This window comes from Schistocerca nitens, chromosome 7 (assembly GCF_023898315.1).
Source record: "Schistocerca nitens isolate TAMUIC-IGC-003100 chromosome 7, iqSchNite1.1, whole genome shotgun sequence".
In the NCBI taxonomy this organism is placed as follows: Eukaryota; Metazoa; Arthropoda; class Insecta; order Orthoptera; family Acrididae; genus Schistocerca; species Schistocerca nitens.
The window spans coordinates 410,241,445-410,255,666 of NC_064620.1; the positions used below are offsets into that span (position 1 = coordinate 410,241,445).

A 14,222-nucleotide genomic window follows, 5' to 3' on the forward strand; every position below is an offset into this window, starting at 1 on the left:
TTAGATGCAGGCTCCCAGGTAGATGCTATTTTTCTTGACTTCCGGAAGGTGTTCGATACAGTTCTGCACTGTCGCCTGATAAACAAAGTAAGAGCCTACGGAATATCAGACCAGCTGTGTGGCTGGATTGAAGATTTTTTAGCAAACAGAACACAGCATGTTGTTATCAATGGAGAGACGTCTACAGACGTTGAGGTAACCTCTGGCGTGCCACAGGGGAGTGTTATGGGACCATTGCTTTTCACAATATATATAAATGATCTAGTAGATAGTGTCGGAAGTTCCATGCGGCTTTTCGCGGATGATGCTGTAGTATACAGAGAAGTTGCAGCATTAGAAAATTGTAGCGAAATGCAGGAAGATCTGCAGCGGATAGGCACTTGGTGCAGGGAGTGACAACTGTCCCTTAACATAGACAAATGTAATGTATTGCAAATACATAGAAAGAAGGATCCTTTATTGTATGATTATATGATAGCGGAACAAACACTGGTAGCAGTTACTTCTGTAAAATATCTGGGAGTATGCGTGCGGAACGATTTGAAGTGGAATGATCATATAAAATTAATTGTTGGTAAGGCGGGTACCAGGTTGAGATTCATTGGGAGAGTGCTTAGAAAATGTAGTCCATCAACAAAGGAGGTGGCTTACAAAACACTCGTTCGACCTATACTTGAGTATTGCTCATCAGTGTGGGATCCGTACCAGATCGGGTTGACGGAGGAGATAGAGAAGATCCAAAGAAGAGCGGCGCGTTTTGTCACAGGTTATTTGGTAACTGTGATAGCGTTACGGAGATGTTTAATAAACTCAAGTGGCAGACTCTGCAAGAGAGGCGCTCTGCATCGCGGTGTAGCTTGCTCGCCAGGTTTCGAGAGGGTGCGTTTCTGGATGAGGTATCGAGTATATTGCTTCCCCCTACTTATACCTCCCGAGGAGATCACGAATGTAAAATTAGAGAGATTAGAGCGCGCACAGAGGCTTTCAGACAGTCGTTCTTCCCGCGAACCATACGCGACTGGAACAGGAAAGGGAGGTAATGACAGTGGCACGTAAAGTGCCCTCCGCCACACACCGTTGGGTGGCTTGCGGAGTATGAATGTAGATGTAGATGTAGATGTATCTCAACCCTGGTGTTGAGTTCCTTGATATTAATGTTATATAATAATGCCTTTGTGGATAATGTTAACAGTAATCTCAGATTTTTATCTGCATTGAAGTACAGTCTGAAAGGATTGGCATGAGTATTCAGTCTGATCTTGTTAAAGATTTTGAAGGGGTGGGAATACTGGCAACTAGCTTTAAATGTTCAGAAATGTAAAATTGTGCATTTCACAAAATGAAAAGACCTAGTATCATATGAACATAATACCAGTGAATCAAATGTAATCAGTAAAATCATACAAACATCTTAGTGCAACACGTTGTATGGACATGAAATGGAATGTACAAAAATCTACATCTGCATCTACACTCTGCAAATGACCATGAGCTGAATGACAGAAGGCACATCCCATTGTACCAGTTACTAGGGTTTTCTTCCTGTACCATTCACATATGGAGCATGGGAAGAACGATTGTTTGAATGCCTCTGTGTGTGCAGTAATTATTCTAATCTTATCCTCACAATCCCTGTGTTAGCAATACATAGGGGGTTGTAATATATCCCTGGGGTAATCATTTAAAGCTGGTTCTTGAAATTTTGTTATTAGACTTTCTTGGGATAGTTTACATCTGTTTTCAGAAGTCCGCCATTTGTGTTCTTTTGGTATCTCTGTGACACCCTCCCATGGATCAAAAAAACCTGTGACCATTAATGCTGCCCTTCTTTGTATAAGTTCAATATTCCCTGTTAGTCCTCTCTAGTATGGGTCCCACACACTTGAGTAATATTTTATGATATGTCGCACAAGTGATTTGTAAGCAATCTCTTTTGTAGACTGATTGCACTTGTCATGTGGAGTTTATTGTTAGACTAGTGGGTAAATGCAATCAGTCTACAATGGAGATTGGTTACAAATTACTCATGTGACCCATCGTAGAATATAGCTCAACTGTGTGGGACCTGTATCAGGTAGGATTGACAGAGGGATATTGACTGTATACATAGAAGGGCAACAAAAATGGTCATAGAGTTGTCCAACCTGCTGGAGAGTATTAGAAAGATGTTGAAGTAACTGAACTGACAGATTCTTGAAGATAAATGTAAACTATCCCAAGAAGCTTACTTACAGACTTTCAAGAACTGGCTTTCAATTAAGACTCTAGGAATATGCTACAACCCTCAAAATATTGTACCCATAGGAATCACGAGGAGAAATTGAGACTAATTAAAGCATGGAACAGATACCATAGCAGTGTGCATTGCAGTGGTTTGCAGATATTGATTTAGATATAGATGCAGACATATAGAGTTATAACAAGCATTGTTATTTCCCATGCAGATAATGGAAAACTTCAGCTGATTTGTTGAAAGAGTGGGTAATAAGGTACCTGTTTGATTTTCTTTTGAATTAGTAGAGGTTCCCAATTTCTTGTTTTGACTTAGAGGGAAGCTTATTAAAGGTCTTAGCACCAAAATACATAAATCCATTCTGAACACTAGACAAGGAGGTATAGTCTATATGGAAATTATTCTTATGTACATCACAGCATAAATGAAATGGATTTTTACTATCAGCAACAGAAACTATTATGCAGTGAATTTATTGAAAGTGAATGTAGAATTTCGAGATCCTTAAAAAAGCTTCTGAAAGATGTATGAATACTTTACACAATGCTCTCACTGATCACTTCCACAGGAACTGAAGATATTTTAAATAATCAGATACACTTCTTATTAGACCAACACAATAAGAGATGCTCTTGCACATTCAGATTTTTATGTTTTATGCTCTCTTTCGAACAACCTCCAAGGGGCTTCCCTTCTGCGTGAAAATGTGCTCTGAACATTGTTTGATGAGTTCTTCACCTCAAAACCACATGTATTCCACAGTTGTGGAATCGAAAAGTTACCGCAGCGTTGGCAGACTGTTGCCAATAGTGGAGGAGAATATATTATTGATGACTAAAGAATTTGTTATATATAACTGTTGTGTTTATCAAACTTATGGAAAAATGCTACAGACTTATGCACCAACCCAACATTTCAGTTTTTTCTCAAATCACTAACTAACTAAACCTCAAGCCAGTCAGTTTGATTCTCATTTTACATTTCTGATTCCTTGTATGGCTATGAAAATTTGCATAAAAGCCCATTGTGTAATTTATAGGGATTCGTGTTGTTGTTATACCCAAACATTTGACCAATTACTTGGAGAACATTTATAAAAAAAAGTTTATGAGTGAGATTTATGGAGGAAATTGTGCCTTCGAAACACAATTTGTTATTTTATGTCATACCCAGTAGACTCTCCTGCTATTTGAGAATAATTTCATCAATGATATGATTCAAGATAACCAGTAGGCAGTCTCACAGCAATGTGATGCAGCTAGAGCACAGCTTCTGAAATACACTCCTGGAAATTGAAATAAGAACACCGTGAATTCATTGTCCCAGGAAGTGGAAACTTTATTGACACATTCCTGGGGTCAGATACATCACATGATCACACTGACAGAACCACAGGCACATAGACACAGGCAACAGAGCATGCACAATGTCGGCACTAGTACAGTGTATATCCACCTTTCGCAGCAATGCAGGCTGCTATTCTCCCATGGAGATGATCGTAGAGATGCTGGATGTAGTCCTGTGGAACGGCTTGCCATGCCATTTCCACCTGGCGCCTCAGTTGGACCAGCGTTCGTGCTGGACGTGCAGACCGTGTGAGACGACGCTTCATTCAGTCCCAAACATGCTCAATGGGGGACAGATCCGGAGATCTTGCTGGCCAGGGTAGTTGACTTACACCTTCTAGAGCACGTTGGGTGGCACGGGATACATGCGGACGTGCATTGTCCTGTTGGAACAGCAAGTTCCCTTGCCGGTCTAGGAATGGTAGAACGATGGGTTCGATGACAGTTTGGATGTACCGTGCACTATTCAGTGTCCCCTCGACGATCACCAGTGGTGTACGGCCAGTGTAGGAGATCGCTCCCCACACCATGATGCCGGGTGTTGGCCCTGTGTGCATCGGTCGTATGCAGTCCTGATTGTGGCGCTCACCTGCACGGCGCCAAACACGCATACGACCATCATTGGCACCAAGGCAGAAGCGACTCTCATCGCTGAAGACGACACGTCTCCATTCGTCCCTCCATTCACGCCTGTCGCGAAACCACTGGAGGCGGGCTGCACGATGTTGAGGCGTGAGCGGAAGACGGCCTAACGGTGTGCGGGACCGTAGCCCAGCTTCATGGAGATGGTTGCGAATGGTCCTCGCCGATACCCCAGGAGCAACAGTGTCCCTAATTTGCTGGGAAGTGGCGGTGCGGTCCCCTACGGCACTGCGTAGGATCCTACGGTCTTGGTGTGCATCCGTGCGTCGCTGCGGTCCGGTCCCAGGTCGACGGGCACGTGCACCTTCCGCTGACCACTGGCGACAACATCGATGTACTGTGGAGACCTCACGCCCCACGTGTTGAGCAATTCGGCGGTACGTCCACCCGGCCTCCCGCATGCCCACTATACGCCCTCGCTCAAAGTCCGTCAACTGCACATACGGTTCACGTCCACGCTGTCGCGGCATGCTACCAGTGTTAAAGACTGCGATGGAGCTCCGTATACCACGGCAAACTGGCTGACACTGACGGTGGCGGTGCACAAATGCTGCACAGCTAGCGCTATTTGACGGCCAACACCGCGGTTCCTGGTGTGTCCGCTGTGCCGTGCGTGTGATCATTGCTTGTACAGCCCTCCCGCAGTGTCCGGAGCAAGTATGGTGGGTCTGACACACCGGTGTCAATGTGTTCTTTTTTCCATTTCCAGGAGTGTAGTTTTTACACCAAAAAATCCAGTCATTTCTCCTCCTTATCTACCACCAGACACATATGTACTTTTGTATCCTGGTGTCACAGGCTCCATGGAGTGAATAATTGTCTCATGGATAGATGGGATGTATACGAAACTTGTGAAGATCATGGGAAGGAAGGTCTCATCATGAAATAAATGCTAATGAATGAAGCTGTTAAGATACCAGTGATAATGGTGCTGCCATCAGGAGCAAACACGATACTAGCACAAACAAGATTAAGCACTGTTATTCTCATAAGCTCCTTAGATGTTTTGGCATCCCAGATTCTGACATCATTCTTGCTGCTTGTAGCATATCGTTCAGAACATTTACTGTAAAGAGAAAATAAAATGATAGAGTTAGTGCAATATTTGATAGAATTTGCAATGAACACTCTCCTACATACAAAGTTACATTCAATGAATTTGATGTATTATGTTGCCATTGTAGTATACACTTACTGTGGAAAGGCAAGGTCAAAGATGGCATCTGTGTGGCAAGTTATATGAAGCAAGACATTAAATGTTTTAATATCTATTGTGTATATTTCACACTTCTCTGTTCCTGCTATGATTTCATCTTTCAGGATTTTGATGGTGGTTGCCCCAGAATCCAATTTAGCTCCTTTCAGCTCCATATGAAATTGAGAATTGGAGATTATATGCAACAGATGCAGGCACACTATGAGAAGACAGTAGTATATGATGCTTCTTTATAAACTTCACAATAAACATATACCAACAGAAAAAAAAAATTATTAGACACACAGAATAATTTCACAAACATGTGCCTTAGGGGATCCAGCTCACTTCACACTGTATATGAGCAACATTACAAAAGTAAAGTTTGATAGAATGATATTTATTGTAAGTACACTGACTAAATAGATAATTGCTGGGTTTATGAAGTGAAGACATGTACAGAGAAAATTGCAAGGGAAGTGTCAATATTCCCTGAAAGATAAAACAGTAATAATCCCATTAATAATGTTTAGAGGTACTCTGATTTACCAAATATGAAAGAGGCAAGCAATACAGATTAATGGTTTTGTACTAACAGTAACTGAGAAATGCAGCCACCTGTAAGACAAGAGACAGCAATGAAGAACTCACAAATGAAGGAACAGCACCAACCTTAACTGAACAGTCCATGTGTGTAATGCCAGACCATGGTGTCCAACAAGCACACTATTTCAGTGATCAGATACATTTCCATTGTCACATGTGCTGACAAACTGAGCTTCTGATGCCATTTTGCTGACTTATAACCACTCCCACCACAAGCAGTTCTACAGTTTGCAGTTGTGAAAACATTTGCTTTGGCATCAGTAGTAGCATCAATGTAGTTACTTTGTCCATCCTGGTAATCTGATTATTGTGTTTGCTGAACATCTTCGTAATTAGATGCATTGCTGGTTCCACAGCCTTTCTGAGGTTGTAGCCACAGTTTCAACTAACAAGATTATCTCTAGTGCAAATTTTCTAATGACACTGCCCCAGTATTTGAAAGTCTGTGTTGAAATCCTTGTATGTTCATATTCCATAGCATGATTCTCTGACAAACAGTGCTCTATGACTGCCAACTTGTTGGGGTACATTAGTCAAGTATGTTCTTGGTGTTCCTGGCATTGATCTTCAGTGGTGTGCACTCTTTGTCCAATATGTGTCTTTCAACATGGCACAGAATCTGACATACCCCAGCCTTCCACAAACCACGGTCATCTTTGATTTCCTAGTAATGCCCATGTTTTATTGGGTGAGCAGTGCTTTTTCAGTACACATCCAACTTTTCCCAACAGTGTGCTGGTGTACACTAGAGACTGTGGCTACCTCTTCCTCCATGACATCTTCCATCTCCACCATAGTGGTAGGGCAAAGAGTGTGCCTAAACTGCCATTCTGAGTATCTGTTTTTTATTTTTATTTATTTATTTATTTATTTATTCTTCAGAACACAGTTCTGATGTGTTCCAGTTCTGCATCTGAGATGGTGTGCCCACTGTGTACTAAAGTTTTAGCACCATATTCCTCTGTGCAGGGTGGTGATAGCCATTTGTGTGCAAATGCAGAACACTGCATTTTCTTCCAATACACATTGTGGCACAGGGTGCCATTACCTCTTCTCTTGACAATGACATCCAGGAATGGTACTCTGTCTTCTCCTTTGGTCTCAATAGCAATTAGATGGTAGGATGTGTGGAGTTCGGATGTGCAGGAATTTGTTACTCCTAGGTATGCATACGATGAATGTGTCATTCACAGAGCTGAAAAGTCAGATGGGCTTCCACTTGGATGTCATCAGCACCTCTTCCTTGAAGTGTTCCATTTACCAATTCTCAACCACTGGAGACAGTGGTCTACCCATTGTGACTCCCTCTGTTTGCTCATAGTATTCTCCATTAAATAGAAAATATGTGTAAATTAGAACATGTGTGAATATGTCAGCAGTCTTCTCATGATATTTCTGACCAATGAGTTCCAATGACTTATGTAAAGGCACCCTGGTGATTAAAACAATGATGCCAAAGCTCACCATGATATTTGAGACCTTCAGCCTGAAGTTGTTGAAGCATTTCAAAAAACCCACAGAATTGCAGATTTGATGTGGAAGGATTTATTATCTCTGTGAGGTATTTTGCCAGCAAATATGTACGAGCTGTGATGTTGCTAACAGTGAGGCTAATGGCATCTCATCTTTGTGGACCTTGGGGAGCCTATAAAGTCTTGGTGGTATAGGTCCTTGTAGTGACAACTCCTTGATGACACCCTCTGGTAACTCCAGTTCTTTGAGAAGTGCCCTGGTCTTGTTCTCTGACTACTTCTTGTTCTCTGACTTCTTGGTGTGGTCAGTATTGATCTTCCTGTAGCAGTCATCATGTAGCAGGCTCTGCATCTTCTTGGTGTAGTCCTCATGGGATATAACAAAAGTGGCATTGCCTTTGTCAGCAGGTAAGGTAACAACCTCCAGGCACTCTCTTGTATTGCAAATGTTGCCAATACAACAGCAAAACATTCACTGATGAATCTCAGTAACACCAGGCATCCTTTATTATTGGATTTGTACCTGAGAGACAACAAGCATAGGCACTCTGTGGCATGCTTATGCAATGTTTGTTACCTATAACTGAATCCTTTGCTCTGTGTGAAAGAAAAATTAATGTTCCTGATTCACTTCTAAAATATCTTTCTCTGTTTAGAGCCACTTACTCTTAAACAGCCATAAATAAACAAACAGCTGTATTTTCATCTCTTATTTATTCCAGAGCTAACCAGTTTTGGCATTGCATTATGCCACCATCAGGCCCTTATGGTAATTTAGTGGCTGAGCTTATATTGCCAGGCAAAATACCATACAAAAGTGAATCAGTATCCACACCAGAAAATGTAACATGATCATACACTTGCTCAGATTGTTTATGAATGTATAGCCATGTTACATACACCAGTGTTGATACTGGTTCACTTTTCCATTATATTTTGTCTGGCAGTATGAGCTAAGCCACTATGTTACAACATAGAGCCTGGTGATGGCAGAGAAATATATCTGCATACAAACAGCATAGTGAATGCATTACTGTGGCCAAGATAGACATGAATTCCATGCCTACAATAGTATTACAAATTTATATGCCAACTAGTGCTGCAGATGAAGAGATTGAAGAAATGTATGGTGAGATAAAAGAAATTATTCAGGTAGTGAAGGGAAATGAAAATTTAATAGTCATGGGGGACTGGAATTCAATAGTAGGAAAAGGAAGAGAAGGATAAGTAGTAGGGGAATATAGAATAGGGGCAAGGAATGAAAGAGGAAGCCTCCTGGTAGAATTTTGTACAGAGCATAACTTAATCATAGCTAACACTTGGTTGAAGAATCATGAAAGAAGGTTGTATACATGGAAGAGGCCTGGAGACACTGGAAGGTTTCACATAGATTATATAATGGTAAGACAGAGACTTAGAAACCAGATTTTAAATTGTAAGACATTTCCAGGGGCAGATGTTGTCTCTGACCACAATCTATTGGTTATGAACTGTCGATTAAAACTGAGTAAACTGCAAAAAGGCAGATATTTAAGGGGATGGGACCTGGCTGAACTGAAAGAACCAGAGTTTGTAGAGAGATTCAGAGAGAGCATTAGAGAGCGATTGGCAAGAACTGGGGAAAGAAATGCAGTAGAAGAAGAAAGGGTAGCTTTGAGAGATAAAATAGACAAGACAGCAGAGGATCAAGTAGGTAAAATGATGAGGGCTGGTAGAAATCCTTGGGTAACGGAAGAGATACTGAATTTAATTGATGAAAGGAGAAAGTATAAAAATGCAGTAAATGAAGCATGCAAAAAGGAATACAAATGTCTCAAAAATGAGATAAACAGGAAGTGCAAAATGACTAAGCAGGGAATGATAGAGGATAAATGTAAGGATGTAGAGGCATATATCACTAGGGGTAAGATAGATACTGCCTACAGGAAAAATGAAGAGACCTTTGGAGAAAAGAGAACCACTTGTAAGAATATCAAGAGCTCAGATGGAAAACCAGTTCTAAGCAAAGAAGGGAAGGCAGAAAGGTGGAAGGAGTGTATAGAGGGTCTACACAAGGGCAATGTACTTTAGGGCAATATTATGGATCTGAAAGATGCCGTAGATGAAGATGAAATTGGAGGCATGATACTGTGTGAAGAATTCGACAGAGTGCTGAAGGACCTAAGTTGAAACAAGGCCCCGGGAGTAGAAAACATTCCATTAGAACTACTGATAGCCTTTGGAGAGCCATCCATGACAAAACTCTATCCTCTGGTGAGCAAGATGTATGAGACAGGCAAAATACCCTCAGACTTCAAAAAGGATATAATAATTGCAATCCCAAAGAAAGCAGGTATTGACAGGTGTGAAAATTACTGAACTATCAGTTTAATAAGTCACGGCTGCATAATACCAGCATGAATTCTTTACAGACGAATGGAAAAATTGGTAGAAGCTGACCTCAGGGAAGATCAGTTTGGATTCTGTAGAAATGTCAGAACATGTGAGGCAATACTAACCGTACAACTTATCTTAGAAGACAGATTAAGGAAAGGCAAATCTAAATTTCTAGCATTTGTGGACTTAGAGAGAGCTTTTGACAATGTTGACTGGAATACTCTCTTTCAAATTCTTAAGGTGGCAGGGGTGAAATACAGGGAGCGAAAGGCTATTTACAATTTGTACAGAAACCAGATGGCAGTTATAAGAGTTGATGGTCATTAAAGGGAAGCAGTGGTTGGGAAGGGAGTGAGACGGGGTTGTAGCCTATCCCCAATGTTATTCAATCTATATATTGAGCAAGCAGTAAAGGAAACAAAAGAAAAATTTGGAGTAGGAATTAAAATTCATGGAGAAGAAATAAAAACTTTGAGGTTTGTCGATGACATTGTAATTCTGTCGGAGACAGCAAAGGACATGGAGGAGCATTTGTGCAGAATGGACAGTGTCTTGAAAGAAGGATATAAGATGAACATGAACAAAAGCGAAACAAGGATAATGGAATGTAGTCAAAGTAAACCAGGTGATGCTGAGAGATTTAGGTTAGGAAATGAGACACTTAAAGCCATAGACGAGTTTTGCTACTTGGGAGCAAAATAACTGATGATAGTCGTCTAGAGAGGATATAAAATGTAGACTGGCTACGGCGAGGAAAGTGTTTCTGAAGGAGAGAAGTTTGTTAACATTGAGTATAGATTTAATTGTCAGGAAGCGTTTTCTGGAAGTATTTGTGTGGAGTGTAGGCATGAATGGAAGTGAAACAGAAGATAAATACTTTGGGCAAGAAGAGAATAGAAACCTTCAAAATGTGATCCTACAGAAGAATGCTGAAGATTAGATGAGTAAATCACGTAACTAATGAGGTACTGAATAGAACTGGGGAGAAGAGGAATTTGTGGCACAACTTGACTAGGAGAAGGGATTGGATGGTAGGACACTTTCTAAGGCATCAAGGAATCACCAGTTTAGGATTGGAGGGCAGCATGGAGGGTAAAAATTGTAGAGGGAGACCAAGAGACGAATACACTAAGCAGATTCAGAAGGATGTAGGTTGCAGTAGGTACTTGGAGATGGAGAAGCTAGCACAGGATAGGGTAGCATGGAGAGCTGCATCAAACCAGTCTCTAGACTGAAGATCACAACAACAACATCTGCATACTACGTACCCCAGTAAATTGACAGAACAATTTTCAACAATAAAATCTTAATAATGAGTTTGCGGTTCATCCATCCTTGCTACGGATGGATGAGGTAATATACAGGGTGATTCAAAAAGAATACCACAACTTTAGGAATTTAAAACTCTGCAACGACAAAAGAAAGAGCTAAGCACTATCTGTCGGCGAATTAAGGGAGCTATGAAGTTTCATTTAGTTGTACATTTGTTCCCTTGAGGCGCTGTTGACTAGGCGTCAGCGTCAGTTGATGCTAAGATGGCGACCGCTCAACAGAAAGCTTTTTGTGTTATTGAGTACGGCAGAAGTGAATCGACGACAGTTGTTCAGCGTGCATTTCGAACAAAGTATGGTGTTAAACCTCCTGATAGGTGGTGTATTAAACGTTGGTATAAACAGTTTACAGAGAATGGGTGTTTGTGCAAAGGGAAAAGTTCTGGACGGCCGAGAATGAGTGACGAAAATGTAGCACGCATCCAGCAAGCATTTGTTCCCAGCCCAGGAAAATCGACTCGCAGAGCTAGCAGAGAGCTGCAAATTCCACAATCAACTGTATGGAGAGTCCTACGGAAAAGGTTAGTTATGAAACCATATCGTCTGAAATTGGTTCAAGCACTGTCTGCAGCTGATAAGATTAAAAGAATCGATTTCTGTGATTTTATCCTTGCTCAAATGGAAACAGATGAATCTTTCGTTTCAAAGATTGTGTTTAGTGATGAAGCAACTTTCCACACTAACGGGAAAGTCAACCGTCACAATGTCTGTATATGGGGCACTGAGAATCCGCGGGAAACAACTCAGTATGAACGTGACTCGCCTAAGGTGAACGTTTTCTGTGCCATTTCAGCCAATAAAGTTTTTGGTCCCTTTTTCTTCGAAGGTACTACTGTAACTGGACTACAGTATCTGGAGATGTTAGAGAATTGGCTGTTCCCTCAGCTCGAACAAGAAGCACAACAATTCATATTTCAGCAGGATGGAGCGCCACCACATTGGCACTTATCTGTCCGTAACTACCTGAACGTCAACTACCCGAGGCGATGGATCGGCCGCCAGGCAGCCCGTGACAGAGCACTTCATCACTGGCCTCCAAGAAGCCCTGATCTTACCTCTGCGATTTTTTCTTATGGGGGTATGTTAAGGATATGGTGTTTCGGCCACCTCTCCCAGCCACCATTGATGATTTGAAACGAGAAAAAACAGCAGCTATCCAAAGTGTTACGCCTGATATGCTACGGAGAGTGTGGAACGAGTTGGAGTATCGGGTTGATATTGCTCGAGTGTCTGGAGGGGGCCATATTGAACATCTCTGAACTTGTTTTTGAGTGAAAAAAAACCTTTTTAAATACTCTTTGTAATGATGTATAACAGAAGGTTATATTATGTTTCTTTCATTAAATACACATTTTTAAAGTTGTGGTATTCTTTTTGAATCACCCTGTATACACAGGGTGGTCCATTGATAGTGACTGGGCCAAATATCTCACGAAATAAGCATATAGGCATCAAACAAAAAAACTACAAAGAACGAAATTCATCTGGCTTGAAGGGGGAAACCAGATGGCGCTATGGTTGGCCCGCTAGATGGCACTGCCATAGGTCAAATGGATATCAACTGCATTTTATAAAATAGGAATCCCCATTTTGTATTACATATTCATGTAGCAAGTAAAGAAGTATGAAGTTTTATTTGGACCACTTTTTTTGCTTTGTGATAGATGGCACTGTAATAGTCACAAACGTATAAGTACGTGGTATCACGTAACATTCCGCCAGTGCGGACGGTATTTGCTTCGTGATACATTACCCGTGTTAAAATGGACTGTTCACCAATTGTGGAAATGGTCAATATCATGTTGATGTATGGCTATTGTGATCAAAATGCCCAACAGGCATGTGCTACGTATGCTGCTCGGTATCCTGGATGATATCATCCAAGTGTCCGGACCGTTCACCAGATAGCTCCATTATTTAAGGAAACAGGAAGTGTTCAGCCACATGTGAAATGTCAACCATGACCTTCAACAAATGATGATGCCCAAGTAGGTGTTTTAGCTGCTGTCATGGCTAATCCGCACATCAGTAGCAGACGAATTGTGCGAGAATTGGGAATCTCAAAAACGTCGATGTTGAGAATGCTACATCAACATTGATTGCACCTGTACAATATTTCTATGCACCGGAGTTGCATGGCGATGACTTTGAACATCATGTACATTTCTGCCACTGGGCACAAGAGAAATTACGGGACGATGACAGATTCTTTGCACAGGTTCTATTTAGCGACGAAGCATCATTCACCAACAGCGGTAACGTAAACCAGCATAATATGCACTATTGGGCAACAGAAAATCCACAATGGCTGTGACAAGTGGAACATCAGCGACCTTGGCAGGTTAATGTATGGTGTGGCATTATGGGAGGAAGGATAATTGGCCCCCATTTTATCAATGGCAATCTAGATGGTGCAATGTATGCTTATTTCCTATGTAATGTTCTACCGATGTTACTACAAGATGTTTCACTGCATGACAGAATGTCAATGTACTTCCAACATGATGGATGTCTGGCACATAGCTCGCATGCGGTTGAAGCAGTATTGAATAGCATATCTCATGACAGGTGGATTGGTCGTTGAAGCATCATACCATGGCCCACACGTTCACCGGATCTGACGTCCCTGGATTTCTTTCTGTGAGGAAAGTTGAAGGATATTTGCTATCATGATCCACAAACAATGCCTGACAACATGCATCAGCGCATTGTCAATTCATGTGCGCACATTATGGAAGGCAAAATACTCGCTGTTGAGAGGAATGTCGTTATACGTATTGCCAAATGCACTGAGGTTGACGGACATCATTTTTGCATTTATTGCATTAATGTGGTATTTACAGGTAATCACACTGTAACAGCATGTGTTCTCAGAAATGATAAGTTCACAAAGGTACAGGTATCACATTGGAACAACCGAAATAAAACATTCAAACGTACCTACGTTCCATATTTTAATTTAAAAACCTACCTGTTACCAACTGTTCATCTAAAATTGTGAGCCATATGTTTGTGACTATT

At 41.3% G+C, this 14,222-nt stretch overlaps 1 protein-coding gene across 1 annotated transcript in view; it reads right to left on the reverse strand.

The window, feature by feature from the left end:
• Positions 1 to 14,222, reverse strand: part of LOC126195663 (cilia- and flagella-associated protein 52-like) — a 115,245-nt gene that overhangs the window by 56,628 nt on the left and 44,395 nt on the right. Inside the window, exons 7-8 of the mRNA XM_049934288.1 lie at positions 5,417 to 5,586; positions 5,139 to 5,287 (exon numbers count right to left, since the gene is read on the reverse strand). Of these exons, the coding sequence (XP_049790245.1) occupies positions 5,139 to 5,287; positions 5,417 to 5,586 (319 nt within the window). The remainder of the gene's footprint in view (positions 1 to 5,138; positions 5,288 to 5,416; positions 5,587 to 14,222) is intronic.